At 42.9% G+C, this 25,738-nt stretch overlaps 1 protein-coding gene across 3 annotated transcripts in view; it reads right to left on the bottom strand.

Moving 5' to 3' along the window:
* Positions 1-25,738, bottom strand: part of LOC120407584 (methylthioadenosine phosphorylase) — a 62,204-nt gene that overhangs the window by 28,445 nt on the left and 8,021 nt on the right. For all 3 annotated transcript variants that reach the window (XM_039543282.1, XM_039543285.1, XM_039543284.1), the window contains exons 2-3: positions 21,186-21,272; positions 4,455-4,513 (exon numbers count right to left, since the gene is read on the bottom strand). In XM_039543282.1, coding sequence (XP_039399216.1) covers positions 4,455-4,513; positions 21,186-21,272 — 146 coding nt within the window. The remainder of the gene's footprint in view (positions 1-4,454; positions 4,514-21,185; positions 21,273-25,738) is intronic.

Below are 25,738 nucleotides of genomic sequence, written 5' to 3'. Positions count from 1 at the left end.
TTCTTGTTGAGTGGGGGACGGGGAAAGGAGTAAACACAGTAAGGCATAGCTTGCAGGGAAAAAAGAATAGTTACATAAATGTGAGTGCAAGGAAAGGACCCAAGTCTCCCCAAACTAGTAATACAAACAGGCCATTAGCCTGACAGTATTATATTTCAAAATAACATGTGGAAGGTAGCCACATGACGCCCACTAATATTAATGGGACTTGCATGGCAAAATCCTGGGACATAATGCAAGACTTACCACAGGACAGCATATAACTTATTTTAACCAAAATAACCGAGGATATCAGTATTCACATGAAGGGCCATGGTGAGTAATATGGCTAACGTCAAAGTCTTCAGCTCTGAAAGAACTACAGTGACTGCCCCACCCAATTAACTGTCTTGGGTTTTTTTGTTAATTCAAGTGTCTCTCAATTTTCTGTGTTTATGTAATAGGACCTTTTTTCTTTTTACTGGAAAATATTCCATGACCTCATCTTTAATAAACTAGATATTTAAGGCCATGAAAAGAATCCAAGGGAAAAGGGCCAATGGAAACATAGCAGAAGACAAAAAGCACCCAAAGAAACAAATATTGGAGATATCCAACGAGATGTGAGATCCACACTCTGCAATTGCATCCAGCCAAACAGAGCTTGGAGAGAAGAAAATAAAGAGGAAAATAAAATCACAAAGTAAAGCAAACACAGAATTTAGCCACCATATTCAAATAGTGACATATTAGCAGATGTGCTATATCCACCCTCAAACATTATAAACTCAATTATCTATATAGAATGGAAGGGAAAAAACAAAAAAAGATTTTACTTAGAGAGCTAAATACTGTATTATGAAGATGGCAACCACTCCAAAATCCTACATTTTACTATGTAAGCCTCAGGAGAGGCATCAAGACCAGGGTAAACTGAGCAGGACCCAAACCCTATCTACCTCTAAGAGAAACTGTAAAATATATCAATAGAGTGCATAAAAGGGGCATATTACTACCCACATGACAGTGACTTAACTAGAGGAAAAGACCACAACAGAAAAGAAGATAGCAGCACAAGAAAATATGGGAGATTTCTGCCCCCACCCCCCTTTTTTAAATAAAAAAAATTAGGGCTGTCGATTAATTGCAGTTAACTCGCAATTAACTAAAAAAAATTAATCACGATTAAAAAAATTAATAGCGTGATTAATCGCACTGTTAAACAATAGAATACCAGTTGACATTTATTTTAAAAATTGGATGTTTTTCTACATTTTCAGATATATCAATTTCAATTACAACACAGAATACAAAATTCAACTCACACAAGTACTGTAGTGCAATCTCTTTATCATGAAAGTGAAACTCACAAATGTAGGTTTTTTTGTTATATAACTGCACTCAAAAACAAAATAATGTAAAACTTTAGCGCCTATAAGTCTACTCACAGTCCTACTTTTTGTTCAGCCAATTGTTAAGACAAACAAGTTTGTTTACATTTACAGGAGATATTGCTGTCCTCCTCTTAATTACAATGTCACCAAAAAGTGAGAACAGGCATTTGCATGGCATTGTTGTAGCTGGCGTTGCAAGATATTTGCATGTCAGATGCGCTAAAGATTCATATGCCTCTTCATGCTTTGGCCATCGTTCCAGAGGACATGCTTCCATGCTGATGATGCCCGTTAAAAATATAATGCATTAATTAAATTTGTGACTGACCTCCTTGGGGGAGAATTATATGTCTCCAGCTCTGTTTTACCTGCATTTCATGTTATAGCTGTCTCGGATATGACCCAGCACATGTTGTTCGTTTTAAGAACACTTTCACTGCAAATATGACAAAATGCAAAGAAGATATCTATATGAAACTTCAATAGATAGCTACAGCACTTGACCCAAGGTTTAAGAATCTGAAGTGCCTTCCAAAATCTGAGAGGGATGAGGTATGGAGCATGCCTTCAGAAGTCTTAAAAGGCAACACTCTGATGCAGAAACTACAGAACCCAAACCACCAAAAATGAAAATCAACCTTCTGTTGGTGGCATCTAATTCAGGTGATGAAAGTGAACACGTGTCAGTCCGCACTGCTCTGGATCATTATCGAGCAGAACCTGTCATCAGCATGGATGCATGTCCTCTGGAATGGTGGTTGAAGCATCAAGGGACATGTGAATCTTTAGTGCCTGGCATATAAATATCTTGCGACGCTGGCTACAACAATGCCTGTTCTCACTTTTTGGTGACATTGTAAACAAGCAGCAGGCAGCATTATGTTCTACAAATGTAAACAGACATGTTCGTCTGAGCGATTGGCTGAACAAGAAGTAGGACTGATTGGACTTGTAGGCGCTAAAGTTTTACACTGTTTTATTTTTGAATGCAGTTATTTTCTGTACACAATTCTACATTTGTAAGTTCAACTTTCATGATAAAAAGATTGCATTACAGTACTTGTATTAGGTGAATTGAAAAATAATATTTTGTTTGTTTTTTACAGTGCAAATATTTGTAATAAAAATAAATATAAAGTGAGCACTGTACACATTGTATTATGTGTTAGATTTGAAATCAATATATTTGAAAGTGTAAAAAACACCCAAAGTATTTAAATAAATGGTAGTCTATTATTAACAACACAATTAATTTTTTAAGTGTGCAATTAATTATGATTAATTTTCTTTAATCGCTTGACAGCCCCACAAAAAATTAAACCTTGGCTGTATCCAGAATGCAAAATCCGATTTTCTCTAGATTTGCTTGAGAATCTCTTGGAGGTCTCAAAGATGTATATTGTGAGCTCGCTCTCTATCACTAAAGTTTCAGCACACGCATACACATCCCAGCCCTCCCTATCTCTTTAACAAAGTCATCTTTTCAACCAACCAACTGGAGCTAAAGAGGTATTAACAACAGGAAAAAAAAAAACAGACAAAAAAAAATCCAACAGTCTGGCTAAAAATCCTTTCCTCTCATACCTGCTCGGCCTTCAGTTCCTTGTGATGGCATAACTGCACTAGTTCTACAGACGCCAGAGTGTCTTTCAGAGTTAACAATATCTAGATTTCTAACTTAAAAAGGAAACAGAAAAAAGTCTGACAATTTTTTGGGGGAAAAAAGGTAACAAGGCCCTTCTTCCTACCCCTCACTTTTGCAAGTCATCTTTAAGGCTGGATTTTCTTTTCTTTTCTTTTTTTATATGGGCGAGATGATTTTGCTGAGGTGTGGGATGAAACCACAGTGATACATTTACATTTTCCTTCAAGCAAATGTCTCTAGCACAGAGATGGGCAAACTACGGCCCGTGGGCCATACCCGTCCTGCCCGGCCCCTGAGCTCCTGGCTGGGGAGGCTAGCCCCCAGTCCCTCCCCTGCTGTCCCCCTGCAGCCTCACCTTGCTGCACTGCCAGCGCTCTGGGCAGTGTGGTGGTGTGGCTGGCTCTGGCCGGGCCGCGAAGCTGCCAGTCCTGCCAGTCTGAGCGGCATGGTAAAGGTGCGGGGGGGGAAAGGGGGGGGTTGGATAACCGGCAGGGCAGCAGTCAGGGAACAGGGGACAGTTGGATAGGTGTGGGAGTCTCAGGGGGCGGGGGTATGGATGGGGTCGGGGCAGTCAGGGGACAGGGAGCGGGGGGGTTGAATAGGGGGTGGTGGTTAGGAGCAGGGGTTCCTGCAAGGGGGCAGTCAGGGGACAAGGAACAGGGGCGGTTGGATGGGCGCGAGATTCTGAGGGGGGCAGTCAGGGGGTGGAAAGTGGGAGGGGTCAGATAGGGGGCGGGGGCCAGGCTGTTTGGGGAGGCACAGACTTCCCTACCTGGCCCTCCATACAGTTTTGCAATCGCGATGTGGCCCTTGGGTCAAAAAGTTTTCCCACCCCTGATCTAACAACTACACTCTTTCTTGTCAGGCAGGGCAGAACATGTACAGTACCCCAGACATCCTTTGTAAAATATCACAGATTGCATTTTCTCTCTATTGGACAACACCACAAAGCAGATTCTTCTACTGCATCTGCTTTCACTTTAACTCTGAAGGAGTACAATGTTCGTATTTGTCACTGAAAGGTGGGCTGGCTCATTGTAGGATCAGTTATGCCTGGAAGGACTAGTTGAATCAGAACAGCTGTACCTCCTACATAAAGTTCTAGTATATAATAGTACTAAGACAAAGTTCTGTTGAACCAGTGGAGGCTGAAATTGAGCTAGGGTTTGTGAATGGATAGTGTTTTACAAGAGTTCCAGATTCCTGAACTGCTCTATAAAGGACAAAATTATATCACATAGAGACCAACTTTAAGCTCCTGATTCTTCTCCCAACTGAAGTCAATGGAAGTTTTGCCATTTGCAGGATCAGATCTAAATTTGTTAGTCATAAGAAGCAGTTAGTCCACCTGACACAGACAGGAAAAGGAAAAGTCTAAGACAAACCACTTTATTTAAGACATGAGTAACACAAAGATCCTTTGAAGAGCTCATTACCTTGCTAGAAGCACACAGTCAACATTTTTTATCTTTCCCAGTATCAAAGCATCTGATGGCTGCAAAAAACAAACAAACAAGAAACAGTCACAACATGCCAGCGAGATCAGAAACATTTATTGATATTTATGCATGATCAATATCACTATGAAAAGAAATAAAAGTCTACTGCTGGAGCTTCTCATTTTCTTCAGCTCAAACAACTACCATTTAATGTGACAGATTACTAAAACAGATTACTAAAAACTAGAACTGGAAGGCATGTTTGGCAATCACATGGTTTCAGTGTATTAATACCATCACTAACATTTGAAGTTCAACCACATATTTCACACCACTGTTCAAACATGTTACATAAGAACAGGTTAGACAAACATCTATCAGGGATGGTCTAGGTATACTCAACCCTGCGACAGAACAGGCAGTTGGACTAGATGAATCCGTAAGTTCCCTTTCAGCCCTCAATTTCAGAAGACATACAGGTAACATTATACATAATACTTTCTTTTCTTACTGCACTATTAGGGAGAGTTTTGCAAAAACTGACCATTCATGCAGTGTTGAAATACTGTAGATCGGTGGCTCCCAAATTTTATTGGTTCATATACAACCTTCTTAGAAGAAAAGATGTTTGAAGTATCACATTTAGATCTTAATAGTCTTAAGTATTTACAGACTCATTGTAAAACAAGTTTTGAATTTGGCTGGTGGAGATCTGCCTGGGAAAAATAAGAAGAGAAGGGACCTGCATGGAAGGGCTACAGGACATGAGGTTTAGAGCTGGCCAGGAATTTTTCATTAAAATACTTTGCTGGAAAATGCTGATTCATTGAAACCAAAATTCTGTGGGAACCTGTTGGCGTTTTCAGGCCCAGAATGGCACTTCTAGTCAAAAGCAGAGATAGACCCACCTCATGATAGCACAGTGGTCAAGGCACTTATCTAGGATATGAGTGACCCAGGTTCAAGTCTCTGGCCTGCCTGATCTAGGTAAGTACCCTGACCACCAGGCTCTGGTGTACTCTGAGGTCAGGAATCTCTCTCTGTTGTGTTATTTTTGGGGTTTTGTTTTTTGTTAAAAACTGATCTAAAGAGATCTCAGTTTTGTCCTGATGCAGAACAGGAAAAAAATTTTAAAAGCACGAAAATATCATGAGACAGGAAAACAGTTTCCTACCCAGGTCTAAGGAGGTTAAACTAAGGGTATGGATTCTGGCCGGAGTGGACGGGGGGGCTCTGGTGGGGTGGAGAGAGAAAATAATAGGCAGAGAGGGGTGTGACAGGATGTGGCATGTGTGTAAATAAAGGGACGTTAACAGGAACAACTAACTTGCGAGGGAGTTCTCCAGGTGAAGGAGGAGAGATTACATGACCCTTGGGGTAAGTTTGTTGTTTGTAGTATGTGTGTTTGTAGTGCGCTTGCTGCTTGACTGTGTGGTCTGTTTGTCTGGGGGACCGTGAGCTGAGGCTGAGAGCTTCTTAACGAGGCTTTGATCCCTGAGCCCTTTAGCACCCATCAACCCTTAACCAGGGGGCAGGGCTACTAAGGAAGACCAGGGCTTTAAAAAGCCCACTCCTAAGCGACCAAAGGAACTAGGGAACAGGAGCTAGTCCCCTCTCACGCTCCACCTCTAAACTCCCTCACAAAACTCCCCTGTTAGCCGCTCCTGTTCCCTAGTTCCTTTGGTCGCTTAGGAGTGGGCTTTTTAAAGCCCTGGTCTTCCTTAGTAGCCCTGCCCCTATAATGTGGTAAGATTTTTTGGCTCCCGAGGACAGCGTTATATTGGGGTTGAGGTGGAAATGTAAACCCCCTCCTGCCTACACCATCGTCTCATCCACGCATTGAGCGCCTGCAGTTCTGCCTAACTGGACCTGTGTGTGGAACTGGAAGCATTCCAGAGAATGCTACCATGGAGGTCCTGGACTTCAATCTCGTACCTAGCATCCTAAATCTGGCCTCCAGGATCTCTCTCCTGCCCTTCCCTATGTCACTGGTACCTACATGTACCACGGCCGCCAGCTCCTCCCCAGCACTACACATAAGTATGTCTAGATGTCTCGAGAGATCCGCAATCTTTGCACCAGGCAGGCAAGTCACCATGCGGTTTTCCCGGTCATTGCAAACTCAGCTATCTATGTTTCTAATGATCAAATTGCCCATTACTAATGCCTGTCTCTTCCTAATAACTGGAGTTCCCTCCCCTGGAGAAGTATCCTCACTGTGAAATGATACCACAATATCATCTGGAAGGAGGGTTGGAGTGCAGCAGGGTGACTCAGGGCTTCAGGCTCCAGCTGGCGCATACCTCAAGCAGCTCCCGGAAGCAGTGGCATGTCTTCCCTCCGGCTGGCCAGGTGGCGCTGCTGCGCATTGCCCCATCTGCAGGCACCGCCCCTGAAGCTCCCATTAGCCAATGGGTTCCCAGCCAATGGGAGCTGCAGGGGCGGCGCTTGGGGCAGAGGCAGCATGCAGAGCGGAGCCCCCTGGCTGCCCTTATGCACAGGAGCCGAAGGGGGGACATGCTGCTGCTTCCAGTAGCTGTGTGGAGCGGCCCCCGACCCAGCTCCCCAGCATGAGCTCAAGGCCAGCCGTGGTAGTATTTATTGTGTCTTTAAAAAGTTTCCAAGCAGCTTATAGGGATTTCACTTTTTTGCGCTGTACCTTTTAATTTCTGTTTAACTAACTTCCTCATTTTTTGTGTAGTCTCCCTGAAATTAAATGCTACAGTGTTGGGCTGCTGTGCTGTTTCCCTCACCACAGGGATGTTAAATTTAATTATATTATGGTCACTATTACCAAGCAGTCCAGCTATATTCACCAGATCCCATGCTCCACTTAGGACTAAATCAAGAATTGCCTCTCCTCTGGTGGGTTCCAGGACTAGCTACTCCAAGAAGCAGTCAATTAAGGTGCCAAGAAACTTTCTCTCTACATCCCATTCTAAGGTGACATGTACCCAGTCAATATGGGGATAGTTGAAATCTCCCATTATTACTGAGTTTTTTATTTTAATAGCCTCTCTAATCTCCCTAAGCATATCACAGTCACTATCACCATCCTGGTCAGGTGGTCGTCCCATCTCAAAAAAGATATACTGGAATTGGAAAAGGTTCAGAAAAGGGCAACAAAAATGATTAAGGGTATGGAACAGATTCCATTTGAGGAGAGATTAATAAGACTGGGACTTTTCAGCTTGGAAAAGAGGCGACTAAAGGGGGGGATATGATAGAGGTCTATAAAATCATGACTGGTGTGGAGAAGGAAATAAGGAAGTGAGATTTACTCCTTCTCATAACACAAGAACTAGGGGTCACCAAATGAAATTCATAGGCAGTAGGTTTAAAACAAACAAAAAGAAGTATTTTTTCACATAACGCACAGTCAACCTGTGGAACTCTTTGCCAGAGGATGTTGTGAAGGCCAAGACTATAACAGGGTTCAAAAAAGAACTAGATAAATTCATGGAGAATAGGTTCATCAATGACTATTAGCCAGGAAGGGCAGGGATGGTGTCCCTAGCCTCTGTTTGCCAGAAGCTAGGAATGAACGAAAGAGAATGGATCACTTGATGATTACCTGTTCTGTTCATTCCCTCTTGGTCACCTGGCATTGGTCAGCGTCAGAAGACAGGGTACTGGGATAGATGGACCTTTGGTCTGACCCAGTATGGCCACTCTTATGAAGGAGTACTTTGGAGAGAGTGGGAATATGAAATAAAGGGCAGGGAGGGCTGTTGTAACAATTAGGCCTACAAAATGTACCTTAATTGTAAGATCAACTGGGAAAAGTATATGAAAGTGTATAAGATGTTACAATAACCTATAACAGTGGTTTTCAATCTTTTTCATTTGCAGATCCCCCCCGCAAAATTTCAAATGCAGGTGCAGAGACCTTTGGAAGTCTTAGACATAGTCTGCGGCCCCCCACGTGTCCATGGACCACAGGTTGAAAACCACTGACCTATAACAACAAATGGTGATGAAAGCAGGTAAAGTTGTTTTTAATAATAAATGTTATAAAGAAGTGCAAGAGAACCAGAGGGACTAAATTTAGTCAAAGCAAACAAAATGCCGTATTAATATAATTCAAAGGCTATGTTAAAATCATGCTTGATACAAACAGAAGATGTAAAACCAAAAATTAATGAACCAAAATTAGTACATAAGATATTAGGCCTGATTGGAGAACAAAATAATGAAAGGAGGGGCTACTTCATCCATCACTTCCTTTTTGGGTCCTTAAAGAAAGAGATTGTGGGGAAGAATAGATGGAAAGTACAGACGGATGCTACTGAAGCAAACTTCACCATCATGGCTGCCACACACACCATTCTCTGCGACCCCGGGCCTTCGTTAACCAGACCCTGAAAGGTGTCCTAACAAGACCAAGCTAAAGAGAGAGGGACCCAGATAACAGTGCCACCTCTCCGGCTCCAGCTGAATTCCAACCACCACTTGGGGTGAAATGGAATCAGACTTTAACAGCAGCAGTAACAGCACCAGCCCATCTTAATTAATTTAATTTAGTCTGAAAATGAGAAGACTGAGAGGGGACACGATAACAGTTTTCAAGCACATAAAAGGTTGTTACGAGGAGGACGGAGAAAAATTGTTATTTTTAACCTCTGAGGATAAAGCAATGGTCTTAAATTGCAGCAAGGGAGGATTAGATTGGACATTAGGAAAAACTTCCTAAATGTTAGGTTGGTTAAACACTGGAATAAATTGCCTAGGAAGGTTGCGGAATCTCCATCATTGGAGATTTTTAAGAGCAGGTTAGACAAACAGCTGTCAGGGATGGTCTAGCTCAGGGGTCCCCAACGTGGTGCCCGCATGCCCGCGGGGGTGTCTAAGTGCACCCGCGTACTGGCCGGCGGACAAGCATCCGCTGAAATGCCGCCAAAATTCGGCTGCATTTTAGCAGCAACACCTCTGGATGACGCTGCTTGCCACCGACCAGCAGCGTCATCCAGAGGCGTCGCCACCGAATTTTGGTGGCATTTTGGCGGATGCTCGTCCGCCGCCATGGTTGGGGACCACTGGTCTAGCTGATACTTAGTCCTGCCATGAGTGCAGGGGACTGGACTAGATGACCTCTTGAGGTCCCTTCCAGTTCTATGATTTTCTTTCCCAAAAAGGACAATTACCACCATCTTTGATACCATCTAATATCTGTCAAATAAGCTGATTTTCCTTCTAAAATTATCTCCCACTAAAGGAAAAGAGAACAAAAAATGTTAAAATAAAAGCATTATTTAATACTTTAAATTTCCAATGCTTTAACTGTTTTCCTTCTTTTCTATATCTTTAATAAAAAGTTAAAATAAAATGAAAGTGTGCTTTCCATGGTGTTAAGCAGACTGAAGTGTCTGTATACCAATCCCCGAACCTTGTTTAATGTTAGATAGTGACTGCGTTATGTTAACACCTTTAGCTCATTTATTCCATCTGCAGTAATACAACAGGGCACTGGGTGGGGGGAAAAAAAGAGTGCAGGGGAAGCTTAGAGGGGAGGGCTAGAAAGGTGGGGGAGTCTTGGCTGGAAATATGGGACTTCACTTGGGCATCAGGCAGCTTCGGTACCACTTCATCACTGTTCTAAGGCTTCACATTCCTGGTTTCCCTCCAGTTGCCTCTGAGCCAGAGAGCTCTGCAAGTGCCACTCTGGAGAGTCTTTCCCACAGCTCTCCTCTTGCCCTGGTCCCTGGACTCACAACTCCTTTCTCTTGGTTAAGGGATTCCACAGCCCTCCTTCATGGGGTTGTGCCATGATTCAAGCAGGCTTCCCCAGCCTCACCAGTATCTGGGTTCCAGCCCCATTCCACAGAGCCTGCCACAATCCTTGGACTCTCACATTCTGTCCTCTTGATTCTGGGGCCCCACAATTACCCTTCTTGGCGCTGTTGTGTGATTCAGGCAGCCTTCCTCAATCCACCAGTTTCTCTCCCGGTTCTGGTTCCCATACCAGAAAGCGTCTTTCCTAACTCAGTGCTCCCCTGTAATTCAGCTGTCTCCAGTCTCCTTAAATCTTCTTAAAAGTCACCTGAGAGCTGGGTTTTATGTTAAGGAGGTAGCTACCTGATCAACACCTGGCCTCCATTACTCTTCTAGTCTGCTGCTCGCTTGAATAACTGTTTGCTTAAAGGAGCACATGCACTGGGACAGGGGTTGGCGGGCCCCAGGTCCCCCATCCCTTAAAGAGGACAGACCACCCTGTTACAGTGTACCACTGCCAACAAACTCACCAACCATGGTTGTGGAACCTCTGCTGTTGATAAGTCACCTGCAGCTTCCTTCTCCTCTTCCATCCACTCTGACCATGAAATTGATTACCCTACACTACTGTACTATAAAACATAATTTTCATATTTCCTTATGCTACAGTGGATTGCTTTTCACAATGGTGGTTATGAGGTTAAACACTGAAAAATCAGAGTGGCAACTCCTCAGAGATTCTGAAAACCAGGCCCTAAATTGGTGCACAGCTTCATTTCCACTTAAGCCACCTTCTTCAGTGCCAGTCATTCCATTCTTACCCTGGGTCTTAGAACCAAAATACACATTTACAAAATCTTTTAACTTTACTTCTTTCTTGATCATAACTATTAATTAATTAACTATCTTCCAAGTGTTTAAAAATGTCCATCCATGCAATTTTAGGAATGCTATGATGTCTAATACTTGCCATAGAAACACTATTTATAGTTTAATGCTAAGTACAATATCTCAGTTGTCATTTGATTTTATATCTGCCATTTTATTCTCACTACGTGATCTCTTCAAGTGCTATTTTATTGGACTATTCTTGAAATTCTGCCAGATACAGAATCACAATGCTTTTAGAACAAGGGAATTGTCCAGAGGATTTATTTTTAGAATAGTATCATATCCTGATTTTTTAAAAAGTCCCTATTTAATTTTAACCTACTGACATTTGAAACATCTCATTAGTCTTGCTATTTCCCTTATCAAATGCTTACTTGCTGTTCTGAGCCAAATGTGGCTTTGGGAGACCAAAGTTTCCTTAGGGATTAGGACAAAGAAAACCCATATTGTCTAGTTACCAAGGGATTTTGTTCTTACAACATTCCACAGGACAACTCACTACACAGCTAATGTTTTTCAATTTATGAAGTATCACAGCAAATTTGCTGTGTAACCTAAAATCATCCATAACATAGCTCAGAGCTAACACTGCAGGATAATAAAATAATGTGTGTGTTTAATGTCACAGTTAATAAGAGCTACTGAAATTGAATACCTCAGACCCGAAGAAACATTAGAGAACAGAACAGTAGATTGATGCATTAGCTCTTTCACATTGCAAAGTACAGTTTCAAGTGTATTTGGAATTATAAATAAAATGATTTTGGCGGTCTCAACCTAGATGCTATTAGACATTTTTCCACACCACCATATTTTGGTATACTTTGCAGTCTGAGGCTTGATGGGGGAAATGCAGGGATCCCTATGATGGCATAGCAGTAGTGCAGCAGGTCAAATTTCAAAGTCGCAAGGCCAATCCGTTCAATTCTCAATTTCCTTCACTATGGCACAATTTCCTTCTATATGCTTATGAGAAAACATCAAAATGTGCATTTAATAATAATGACTGCTGTCACAGTGCTGGATTCTACAGAACACATTTAGGTTTCGCCAGGAGAACGCCTGTTTCTCATAACATAAGACTGAGAGGGGACATGATAAGTTTTCAAGTAAATAAAAGGTTGTTATGGGGGGAGGGGAGGCAGAAAAATTGTTCTCATTAACCTCTGAGGATAGGACAAGAAGCTATGGGCTTAAATTGCAGCAAGGGAGGTTTAGGTTGGACATTAGGAAAAACTTCCTGTCAGGGTAGTTAAGCACTGGAATAAATTGCCTAGGGAGGTTGTCGAATCTCCATCATTGGGCATTTTTAAGAGCAGCTTAGACAAACACCTGTCAGGAATGGTCTAGATAATTAGTCCTGCCATGAGTGCAGGGAACTGGACTAGATGACCTCTCAGGGTCCCTTCCAGTCCTACAATTCTATAATAGGAACAGTAGTCCTGGGGAATATGAGGAAAAGGAAAACTAGAACTATGAACATTTTGTTGCTAATGACAAGCATTCTTACACCATCATACAACAGCTTAATATTAACAAGTTGCAGGATGAACTATTGTGGGTGAGAAAGGGGTGATGTGAGTGTTTGTAAAGCACAAGGGGCCAGCTCCCTGGAGACAAAATTTCAACCTCTTTCAAAAGATTGGAGCATTGCTAGTATATTGCTCACTAAGGACTTGTCTACACGTACAGCGCTGCAGCCGCGCAGCTGCTGTAGCGCTTAGAGAAGATATGCCAATGAGAGAGCTGCTTCCATTGGCATAGGTACTCCACGTCCCTGAGAGGCAGTAGCTATGTTGATGGGAGAAGCCTGTCCACACCCAAGTGTTGTAGTTATATCAACGTAAGTTGGTAGTGTAGACTCAGCCGAAGTGTAGACAAGGCCTCAGTAATATTGCTATTTCAGTGTGCAATTACCCCAATGGCAATAGGATATAGTTTTAGTTAAAAAGAGTTAATAACAAAACTTTCTAAAAAACAATCTGTAGTAAAGATCTAATAAAATACTCTTTCAATGAAAGACCTAATGAAAGCTTCTCAAGCATTAGCGTATATAATGACAGAAAAACATTACCTACAGATTCACATTATGGTTAGATGTTAGGCTGCACGTCTGTGTTCTCCCCATGTGCTGTCCCAGCTCTGCGCAGACAGACAGCACAGCAGACCTCAAGCAAACCACCCAATGACCACAAGACCCATAAGGTACGAAGGCTCCAGGTTTATTGTTGACAAAGTACAGTAATAGCACCTGGCAGACTCTACAAGGATCCTAAGACAGGTATGCCTGTGACAATTAACACAGCTCAGTGAATGGCAGGACTTTCCTTCCCCTCTCGGCTGGACAAAGATACTCCCTCTGAGATACATCTTTATACCTTGATACAAACAAGTTAGTACTTCCCCTTTGACATAGTTAATCACTGCCCCCGACGTGGCTAGTTATCACCTTGTACACATTGGTTCGAATAAAACATCTCTATTACGGACTGTCATCCTGACCTTATCTTTTAGGAGGGGTCAGTGTGTTCCTGTTACCCTTGGGGAATGTTTTTGTACCATCCTTGATATCGGGATGTGTTTGCATGAGTACTCTGTGCTTAGCACTTCTTAGGAATGTGTCTTTCTGCAATATTAGCCCCGTTCTTGCCAGATTCTGTGAGCAGGTCTTGCCTCATACCAGGCCTCTGATACAAGGGCTTATGTCTCAGGCTCTCTTCCTACTATACACATTACTTAATGTTCTAAAGCAGAGAAGGAAACAAGGAATAAAACAGCACATTAGGTAATGTGAATCTGTTACTAATGGTTTTCTGTTATTATGTGTATTTTTAAAATTATATTTAAATACAGTACAGTATACTTCTGTGCATCCAAACCGTTATCTGAACCTCTCCGCATTATCCAATCTTGTGTATCTCATGGTGGGGGACAAGGAAGGGAATCGGATAATAGAGCAGAGACCACGGCCAGGACTACGAGGAAGAGGACAAGCTCCTGGCTGCAGGGGAAGCCATCCTACTGCGGAACGGCTCCTGTGACAGTACAGGGAACCCTCCACACCATCACTGTCATGAGAGTGAGTGAGCAGGGCCGTGACAGCGAAGCTGCAGAGGGCTACCTATCCAGGCAGGCACAAAGCGAAGAGAAGGCTGCCGCCCTGGGGGGGGGGGGGGGGGCAGAGCACAGACCCCCGGCCAGGACTGCAAGGAGGATAAGAATGACTCCCCAGATGCAGGGGAGGCCACCCTGCTTCTGAATGGCTCCTGCTCTCTTATTAGCCAAACTCTATGTTATCCAAATAAAATCTATGTTCCCACATACTAATCAGATAATTGAGAGTATATTATGTATGCTAATGGTTGAGATGCTCCTTAATCCCATGAGTATTCTCACTGAAGTCACAGGGAGTACTCATAAGATTTCATTTTTTTCTTGCATAAATATGCGAGTACTCCCTTTGACTTCAATGAAAATTCTCATATGATTAAGGACTACTTCTATACAGGTTTGCAGGATCAGGCTTTCACAATGGAACATCTCCAGTGTAAATCCACAGAGACTGCAGCAAGGAGAAGAGAAAGATCAAGAACAGGAAGTTCACACACACAGAGTGAAAAAACAAGCAGGTAAACACATTAAAAGGACAATGCATGTATATTTTCAACAAATGCCCCCAAATCCTAATTCCACGCTCTAAGTAAGATGTAGCACTGTATGTAGAAAATGTAAAAATAAGAGCACAATCCTCTAAAATAGAGCTCTTTGAAAGAACTGGACCACGATACCTTCCTTTAAATATTTCCCAAGTTCATTAATCAAACAATGCATCAGCTTGAGTGGAGGTGGAAGGGGACGTTAAATCTATCTCATATGACCTAATTTTGCTTTAATAAAAACAAAAAGCTGATCTACAGAACAAAAGATGCCTTGGTTGTGAACCTATGCCAGCACACTCACAACTGACAAGAATAATTGGAGAGCATTAAAATTTGCTTGCTGCTGAAGATTTTAAATTGCCTTTGCAAAAATAGTTTTAGAATTGAGTCATGTTCTTCAGGAAATGTCCTCTGAACAGAGGTTTTAATGTAATAGTAGTTTTGGAGTCCAGTGATAAGGAGAAATATTGGCTGCAGCTAACCAAGGGTCAATGCTATGAATCCATAGTGCTCCCAACTCCTTCTGACTTGAGTGGGTGTGCCCAACACCTCTGAGGACTAGGTGCTAATGGGGATAAGGCAGTGCCAATCGCTCACAGAATATTTTCCACCCCCAATTTTAGTCTCAATGAGAGGAAGTGGGAGAGGGGAAACAGATCAGGGATACTGATGGAAAATTCCTGTCTTTAAAACCAAGCACAATTCGTAGATATTTCAAGTCATTTGTGGGATCATGCCAGTACAATCGGAGAACTGAAAAACGCTCATGATGTTTTGTATAGTGACATTTTCCAAGTTCCTTCTGAAGCTCACATTACCCTTAGGTATGAAGAAGGGTTTATTAAATGAAGAAAGCAATCTATCCAGTAGGCCAGCGTGGGGAGGTAGGGAAGGGGACGAAGACAGCTCAGGTAACTCTTTTTAACACACACCCTACCAAGCTGCTCCTTGTCATGCTCCCTACACTAAATGAACAGCAGTAAAAAGATACTTGTTCTGTTGCAGCCAAAGGCAGGGCTTGCAAGAAACATCGAAAGTTTCAGAGAGGTCTTCTGTTCTGGCAGTACGTTGTTAAGATGAGTTGCCAAGGAAACTTTAAAACATGGACTGTACTCTTTTTACTTCTTTACGATCTGAAAAGCTGGAACACTTTTTTTTTTTTTAAGTTGTTTCTTTGCTTGTTTTTTTACATTAAAGGTACCCGGACTACTGACTCTGATCTCCCAGGGTTTTGCTAGAAGGCCTGTTGGAGGACTCAGGGGTATACTGGGAGCACTCTCACACATTAACTGAATTGTTAATGGTGTTAAGTCTTTAACAAATGTATTCTTTCACCCATGTGCTTATTAGGAGATAGAACTAAAAAAAAAGTGTTAACAAACCCACAAAGTTCTGAACAGTCCAGTTAGAAATCCCTTTACCTCTCAATTGCTCAGACTGATATTCTACTATTTCACTACAGTAACTCCACACTTAACGTCCCCGCCATTAATGCTGTTTTGTTATTAGGTCGCTGACCTATTAGAGAACATACTTCTTTAAAGTCCCCCTCCCTCTTTTTTTTTTTAAAGGTTGGAAGGGACTTCAGGGGGTCATTGAGTCCAACCCCCTGCTCAAAGCAGGACCAATCCCCAGACAGATTTTTACCCCAGTTCCCTAAATGGCCCCCTCAAGGATTGAACTCACAACCCTGGGTTTAGCAGGCCAATACTCAAACCACTGAGCTACTCTCCCCTCCAACAACATAAACTCCACAGCTGAGCACAGCAGAACAGAGTTCTGCAATGCTCCCTTATAATGTTGCTTTGCTCCCTCTGCTCCACCGGCCCAGGGCTCCTTCCAGGGAGCAGGCAAGCCCCCGCACCCTGATCCTCCTCTCTGGCTGGAACACCTGGCAGGCCAAGCAGGGCAAGCACCCACACCCCGCTACGCCCCTGCCTCAACCAAGCTTCACAATCATCAGTGAGTACAGTATTAAATTGTTTAAAATTATTTTAAAAACTTATACTGTATATGTATATAATGTCTTTTGTCAGGCGAAAAAGATTTCCCTGGAACCTAGCGCCCCACTCCTCCCCCACCATTTACATTAATTCTTATGGGGAAACTGGATTTGCTTAACATCGTTTTGCTTAAAGTTGCATTTTCCAATAACATAACTAGTACTTTAAGTGAGGAGTTACTGTATTTCTTCACAGCATTCCAGAGTAGACAGGCCCTGATTTGCCAATATAAAAAATAAGTATAAAAAACAAACCAACCAACCCCCCTCACCTTTTACACAAAATTCTAAAATAAACTCAAAACTTCCAGGCCTTCTTTAAACACCCTCATGAACAAACAAACAAATCTAACAAGTTAAAACAAGGGGGAAAAAAGATTTATTCACCCACTAATGAAAACTAAGTCATTTAGGGCCTGCTCCTCCTACTTTGTTTGAGTTAATGGACTTCACCCAATGATTTCATTTTTCACCCTTCCATTTTATGGTCCCAATCCTACAAGTGGCTGCATGCGACAGGACTAAGGTCTCAAATCTTACGCTAAGGCGCCAATCCTGCCAACTGTTCCATTTTGGTGGTTATGGCACTGGCATGGACCCCAACTGATGTCAATGGGGCTCTCTGCAGGTGCAAAGGTCCACCTGCATGGAACACCTTGCAGGATCAGGGCCTATATTAATATGCCACGCTAACACGACCACAGTTATCACTAACTCACTTTTAGATTTATGCTACCCCATGTTAAATTAAAAAAATATATATAAAAAACAAAGGGCAAAATGGGCTTTTATAAATGGTCCAATTCTAAGTTTAAAATCCACAAGTTTCTTAGGTATATCAGTTTCAACACTCAGGATTTTTCTCCCAAGTTTAATTCTGGTTCTAATGTGTTTTCTCCTATGTATGTAGCCCTATGTAATAAAAACGAAATGTCAAAGCTTTTGTTTTCTCCTTTTAAAACATGACTTTACTGTGTTACAATGCATATACAGTACATATTGCTAATATGACTAAAGAGTTCAGACAAAAAAATGGCTGAATTCTTCCTTATCATTTCCTAATGCTTAAATTAAAAAGTTGATTCATTGCTTGTAGAAGATCCAAGACTAAGAGTTTTAAAGTCCACCCCATTTACTCACACAGGCCTGAGCCTGCCAAGTGACACCTGCACAGAAGCCCAATGATTTCAGTGAGATTGAGCACAGGTTTTAGGGATCCTACAGGATCTGAGCCATATAAATACAGCAACAGTATAAGCTTCCCCACATTGTCCTGCCAATGTACCCCAAACTGTGATCTGAAGAGACCTTTCCAAGGGCAAGAGGACAGTTAAATCTTCCATGTGAATAAAGCCCCAGAATTATATGCTGAGACTGCCAATAAAAAGGTGTCAATTGCAATGGTAATTTTCCAATACACACAATTTCCACTGAGAACGTTACTAAAACCAGCAGCTAATCATATAGAGGAAATGTCAGATGGCAACTATTTTGTTTTTGCTATTCTAGCCTGTTCAAGACAGTGTCATAGAGGTGAAAGGATCTCTGTTCTATGAGAGATTCTTGTTTTAGTTTTGGGACAGGGCCGCCCAGAGGATTCCAGGGGCCCGGGGTCTTCGGCGGCGGGGGGCCCTTCCGTCTGGGACCCGCCGCCGAAGTGCCCCGAAGACCCGCGGCGGGAGCCCCGCCGCCAATTACCGCGAGCGGGACCGCCGCCAGTGCAGCCCTGTCTTCGGCGCGGCGGGCGGTCCGCCGCCAAGACCGGGGGCACTTCGTGGCGGGTCTTCGCACTTCGTGGCGTGTCTCTGAACGGAAGGGCCTCGCCAAATTACCGCCAAGACCAGGCTGCACGCCGCGGCAGGTCCCGCTTGGCAGTACTGTGCCAGTGGGGGGTCCTTCCGCCCCGGAGCAGAAGGACCCCCAGCCGGCGAAGATCGGGAACGAAGAAGCTCCTGCGCCCGGCCCCGCGAGAGTTTTCCAGGCCCCCTGGAGCGAGTGAAGGACCCCGCTCCAGGGGCCCCGAAAAACTCTTGTGAGGGCCCCTGTGGGGCCCGGGCAATTGCCCTCTTGCCCCCAGGCGGCCCTACCCTATCCACCCCAGAACACTCACAATCCAAACCCCATTCCCTGCTCCCTGACCGCCTCCCCAACCTCTGCCCCTCCCTGTGCCCTGACTGTCCCCAGGACTCCCTGCCCCTTAGCCAACCCCCCCGGCCCCAGCCTCTTACCCCCGGCTCCCTCCTCACCTGGAGCCTCAGCGCCTCACTGAACAGCCGCAGCGTGTCTCCAGCGGGGCCTGAGCTCCGTCCCGCTCCGAGCTGCGTGGGGAGGGGGCGGGGCTGGGAGCTCCACGCCGAGCGGAGGGAGCTGAGCTCAGCCCGGAGCTCCCAGCCCCGCCCCCTCACACGCGGCTCTGAGGGGGCGGGGCTCAGGGGCCCTGCCGGAGACACGCCGCTTGATGCGCTAGGGCTCCAGGAGAGGGGCGGAGGCGGGAGCCTCAGCTATTCTCTTGGGGGCCCCTGCGGAGCTCAGGGCAAATTGCCTCCTTTCCCCCCCCCCGGGCGGCCCTGTTTTGGGAGCAGGGTGGGGAAGATGGAGGGGTGCAAATGAATAAGTCCCCTTCATCCTCTCCCCAGTACTCTTGCAGATTTTACAGGGTGGTTGGAAATTCAAATATCTACCTCTAATTCAGTTTTTCCCTTACCTTATTACCTCCCCACCATGGCCAATCGCCACTGTCCACATATACTCCATTCTCCCCATGTCCCCTACACTCACAAAGTCTTCCCCAACACCATTTTGGTTGGAGGTGGGGTTCTCCTTCCATATCTTGGACCCTACAGGGTAGTGTTGAACCCCATGAAAAAGATATACAGGATTTAGGTTTCCACAGAAGTTCCTCTCCATAAAATAACTGTTATTGCCACTTATCATATGTCTCATGAACTGTACTGGTATAAGATGGTAAACATACAGGAAAATATCACAAGGATGGCTGTTCTGAACAGTGCTCTGTCTCCTCTTCTGCAGACATTATGGAAGATTGAAGTTTAATTTCCAGTTTTGTTATACACTACTTACATGAGGTCACTTATTCTCTCTGCCTCAGTTCCCCACCTGTAAAATGGGAATAACAACATTCCTTTTCTTCCATCCTGGTCTATTTAAATTGCAAGCTCTTTGGGGCAGGGATTGTCTCTTACTATGTGCTGGCACTATAGGTATACACAGTTGGCTAAACAAACAGACCTAGGGCGAGATCCTCACCCCGGCTCCAGGCACTTTTGCTTGGTAAAAGGGCTGGAGTAACATAAAACCTCTGAAAGCCCAGAAGCTGGCTGGTAGTGAATTCATCCCTGCATAGGACCAGCAAAAGACAGCCATAAAGCTGTCTCCCAAAGATCCCCTTATAAATCTTGGTGTAGGGGGACTACCCGGGTGGGGTAATGATAGCATGTAATACTGCAGAGATTCTAAGTAGTGCTGGGGCCGATAGGCTGCGAGGGAAGGCTGCCAGGGCTGTCTAAATTATGCCAGAGTCTGTGGAGCAGCCAGAATTGGAAAGGTGCAAAGGTATCTTAAACCATTTCCCACCATGGGGCTGTGGATTCTTCATTGTGCTTATCTCATCATATTTAAAGAACAGTGGATGTGGGGGAGGATGGGGTGTATTCTCTTCCACACTTGGTTGTCATTATAACACCTTGCCTCTGACAGTCATCATAAGTTGACTCTGATACAGTGTACAAACCCCATACTGGGCCCGATGGAGTTAAAGGACAATACTGGGCCCAGGTATCCCCACCTCTCCCGACCTGCAGAGCATCCTCCAACTGCAGAGGAGGCTTAAAAGGGAGCAACTGAGCTCACAAGGGGGTGGTGAGGAGGGAGACAAACTTGCCTTGAGGGCTCCTGGACAAGAGTGCCGACGAAGCCTCCCTATGGGGAAGAGGGCTGCATGCTGTGCCCAGTTGGGGCTGAAGGTTTAGCTGTCTTTTCTACTGATATCTTAGGTTGTACTTGGAGCTGTAAGGAGAGATGGGTAACTCCTAAGAGACTCCAAGATGCCAGACCCTAACTGACTCTTATAGGCCCTGAGTCGGAGCCTGATGGAGTGGGAAGGTCCAGGCTGCCCTACCAACTTCTTCTGCTGCAGATGGGGCATAAGCCTCATGATAAGGAGAGCGCAAGGGCACTGAAAACACAAGATGATGCTAAGCCCACACATGGGTGAGGAACTGGACTGAAAAGCTGTCCGGGGTGGGGCGAGGCTGGATGCTGGATGCACTACCATCAGACCCTCAGAGGACTCTATTACACTGACCAACACTTGGCACTCTATTGTGTGCAGTGTCTCCTCCATTTACACAAAGGCTGAAAAACTTACCATAAAGCACACAAGTAACAGTCTCTTTAAAAAAAAAAAAGCATCTTAGCAAGTCATAAGAAAAATATTATACAGACCTTGCCATAAGGAGTATCCACATATTTTTCTGTTCTTCCTTCCAAGATGTCAGGATCGTCCAGGCCAGTTCCACCAATAATTCCAATCTTACAAACAAACAAAAATAAGTATTAGAGCTCTAGAGATTACATTGCATTTTAAATCTGACAGTGACACTAACCCTGGATTTCTAGCCAGCTACACAATTTATTTTCTGATTCATCTTTGCTTGAGATGGGCCCAGAACCATGGATCCAAAAAGCACCAATCATTATAGCTACAGCTCAAGTTTCTCATGAAGACTTGCAAACGTAGTTGTACCATGTCACTGTAGACCATATTTCATTTAATTTTCCCAAGTACGAAGGCTTGACTACCACTCCCCAGTTCAGACAGACACCAAATTTAGAAGTTATCAAACAGCACAAAGAAAGAGTTGCTGATTAATCATTTATCCCCACTGTGAAAGTAAATATTGGTGTTAACTGGCAAACTTGATAACTGATGCCAAAGAGATCAGCACAACCTATGCTGTAATCAAGGCTGTACCACAGATAGTATTCAGATGAAATTGTGGTACACCTTTTCTGCAATGGGAAGAACAAGGACAAAGACTCAATACCTCTGGTCACCGGGGACATAATGATCCCCAGAAATGCAACACCTGAACAGTCTTATTGATATCATTAACCCTGACTGCCATTAAGGTATGGCTCATAAGCTTCTTCCTCTCCCAACAGCAGTTGCTTCTAGATGCATGGGGAAGAGACAAAAAGGAAAGTGTGTTGGCAACTAGTTAGATTTGCCTGACATGAAGCTACTAGCTGAGAAGCTACAAATTTTCAGGCCATGTGGCGTCCTTGAAAAAACATATTACTTAGCTGACCAAAGCCCCAGTTCAGCAAAGCACTCAGTTATCCAAACCTGCACAGTGCCCCACACCATTTTATATGAGGTTAAATTGTGTAAGACATTCTCGCTGAGCACACAGACTTTTATCCAAGATGGAGGCTGTCAACCAAAGAAGCCTTCCTTGCTTGCCTGCAATATGCGTAGGAAAGATAGGCAGGATGGCAAGAGACCACCCTGGCTTAACCAGTAGAACTTCAATGATCTAAAAAATCAAAAAAGAGTCCCACAAAAAGTGAAACCTAGGTCAAATTACAAAGGATGAATATAAACAAATAACACAAGTATGTAGGGACAAAATTAGAAAGCCAAGGCACAAAACGAGATCAAACTAACTAGAGACATAAAGGGTAACAAGAAAACATTCTACAAATACATTAGAAGCAAAACGAAGACCAAGGACAGGCCCATTACTCAATGAGGGGGGAAAAATAATAACAGAAAATGTGGAAATGGCAGAGGTGCTTAATGACATCTATGCCTCTGCACTAATCTGTGCTACTTTAAAGGTGATCCTCAGACATAAGGAGTATTTCACCAACTCACACATAAAAAAGAAGACAGATAGAGACCATTAAATCCAGTGCTGGTCAAAAAATGTCTGAAGAAATGTTATTCCATTGGAAAATGTCAATTGGTCAAAATGCTCCACTGAGTGTTGATTTGGATATAAATGTAATTTAGAAAAATCTGAAACCAATTTATTTATAATTTTTTATTCTTGTAAAATGGCTTAACAAAATAATTATATTACAAATGACCTGTCAGAATACCAGAAATGAGCAAATCAAATACCAATTTCAAATGACCAATCACTATTTCATATACATTTTACATTCTTTAAATCCTAATAAAAATATTAAAGTATCAAATATTAAAATATATAAAAGCCGTAACTGAAACAAACATGTCCCAAAACAAAATTTTCATTCCAATTCAGAATGAATTTTTTTTTAAATGCTGGAATTTCCCACAGAATAGAAATTATAGTTTTGATCAGCTCAGCTGCCCGAATGAATTATGCATCCTTCTAGATTTAAGGAGCTATAGTCCAACTAACCCATTGGACCTACACAGACACCCCATTTTACAAGTTATTCAACCTTGCTTACCCAGAGGAATGCTGGAAAGGGACCTGAGAACACTTCCACTACACACAGAACCCCCTCTGGGACTTCGTAGTTGTGCCACCAGACCTACTTTTGGGTTCAGAGTATTCTTTTTAAACCTTGTAACCTTCAAAGAGTGATGTTTAATAATACCTGAAACGTAACAATGTGGTTTAGCATAACTCTATATTTGTGTTATAAAAAGCTAATTCCTATATGTGGAGTTTGCTTTCCAACCAAGGCCCACAACAAACAGCAATTATCCTTACAGTAGTACCAGCTCCCCCGGCTGCTACCAAGCCAACTTAACACACGTACAAAGAAACACCATTTCTGTTCTTGGCTCTACCACCAGCCTCAGAAGCCCCAGGCCTCTACACAGAGTGTCTGATAGGTGGACAGTATTCACAGCCAGCTTAGCGGCATCTTCTGTTAGTGAAAGTATAAAGAATGTGAATTCATATTCTGCTGGCGATACAGGGTTTTTTGTTTTTAAAAAAGCTTTGTGTTCTGGTGCAGTCTGCATAGAGTCAACAAGTGCCAGCACAGTACTAGCAACAAAGAGAGAATCTCCATTTAGTTTTAGCAAACGCTGACTTCTTCAATAAAGCGACATCCATAGGAATAAAGATTTTGTGCATATCCTCTTGGGTCAGTCAGAAAAGCAAAACGGTTAAACTGTCGGTGCCACATGTTCACAATGAATACTGAAGACAAACTGATCGATTACTGCGTACTTCAATCCAACCAAGCTGTGCAGTCTTCACAATAAAATTAATAATACAATGAGAAAGAAACATACACTTCCAAGTTATACCTTCCTTTGGCTTCCCCATGGAACCAGTCGTCTTTGTATCTTTTAGGGTCTGATCCAACTCCCACTTCAGTCAATGGAAGGTTTTCCACTGACTTCAATGGGAATTAGATTAGGCTCTTCAGAGCAGTGGATGTTTTTAATTGAGTGGTCCCCAGGCACCCTGTTGGCACTTAAAGAAATAATTTTATCCTCTGTTACACACAGCAAAAATATTGCTTTTTTCAATTGGCAGTTACTGTTGCAATGTTTGTCTCAGTTTTAAATGGAAGAATTCAAATCGTGTTGGGCTTTTAAAAAAAAAAAATCCACATACACAACCTCCCCATTTTTGTCCCCCCCCCCCCCAATACCTTGTCAGTAATAAAAGCATGTTATCTAAACTCTCAGAATGTTTTCTAGCTGTACAGCTAAGGATTTGTATCTCTTAAAATAATAATAATAAAAAAGCACCAAGTGGAAATCCCAGTGTAAATCTAAACCAAAAATCTGTCTCTTGCTCTCAATTTCTACAGCCCTATGTTTATAGAAACCCTACAGATGCCCTGTCATTATACTGCAATTAGCTCATCAGGCATCTCTTTTCAATAAGCAAAGACTGTGGTCCTTGTTATGTGCCAAATACCGGTACTTTTCCATGTGAAAGCCTGGTTCATGTCATCTGCTGTGCTGTAGTATTTAAACAGATTTTTTTCCTTTTGGCGCCACCTTGTGCTGTATGTGTGTTATTGCAGGCAAACAACTAAATCCTTAATATACCGTAATCCAAATAGGCAGACTAGGGAAGAAAAACAAATGACAATAATATTTGCTTATAATTTTTGTAATAAGAATGGAGATTTTTGCTTTAGTGTTATTCACAGATCATGAGTATTTGGACAAATGCTGGTTTGTTCGTGAAAATACTCAAGAGTCCTGAATGCTATGATTATTTGCCTGAAAACTGTACCTGAAGTATTATGAGATATTTATTACTCAAGATTCTCCTGTTCCAAAGTTTCAGTCATCCTCATATGGAGTAGAAACATCATCAACAAGGCAATCAAAGGTGGGATTTGCAGGTCACATAGACATACCCACACTAGCATTAATCTAACTAGTACACTAATAATAGCAGAGATGATACTGGCATGGACTTCTGCAGGGGTGCAGGAACAATTTGTATTGTGGGGGTGCTGAGAGACACTGAACCCCACTGTAAACCCTGTATATAATGGAAACCACTTCAAGCAGGGTGGATAAAAATCAATGATTTATTTAATTTAAATTGGATTTTTTTTGATAAAATGCTTTTTGAGGAAAAAACCTATCTAAAGATAAAGATACATTATAGCTCAAAGATATCTCATCATGGAATAGAGATTATAAATTCTAATTCTATAGTATGAGACAATATATTAATGTAATGTTTAAGAAAAGTGTTGTAAATGAGTTCCAATAGTTCATGGATTGGGGACCCAATCTTATGGGGTTCCACAGGCTTCTGTATAGATTATTTAGGTTAATCTTTCTATCTCCCCTATGAGACTCAGTGCTCAGTTTAGAAGATACCATCAGAGATGCTTTGTTTTGCAGTTCTCAAACTGCATTTGTGTCTCCAGAGGTAACAGGCTTGTTAACAGCAAAAATGTTTTAAAATAAATAAATATATATAGAGAGGTGAGAAATAACAGACCTCAACTCTATTGTCCCTCTGCAAATTTGTGAACACAGCGTCAATCCCTTACCTCTCTCTAAAAGT

This window comes from Mauremys reevesii, linkage group 6, assembly GCF_016161935.1.
Source record: "Mauremys reevesii isolate NIE-2019 linkage group 6, ASM1616193v1, whole genome shotgun sequence".
Classification (NCBI taxonomy): Eukaryota; Metazoa; Chordata; order Testudines; family Geoemydidae; genus Mauremys; species Mauremys reevesii.
This window is presented reverse-complemented; position numbering and strand designations above follow the sequence as displayed.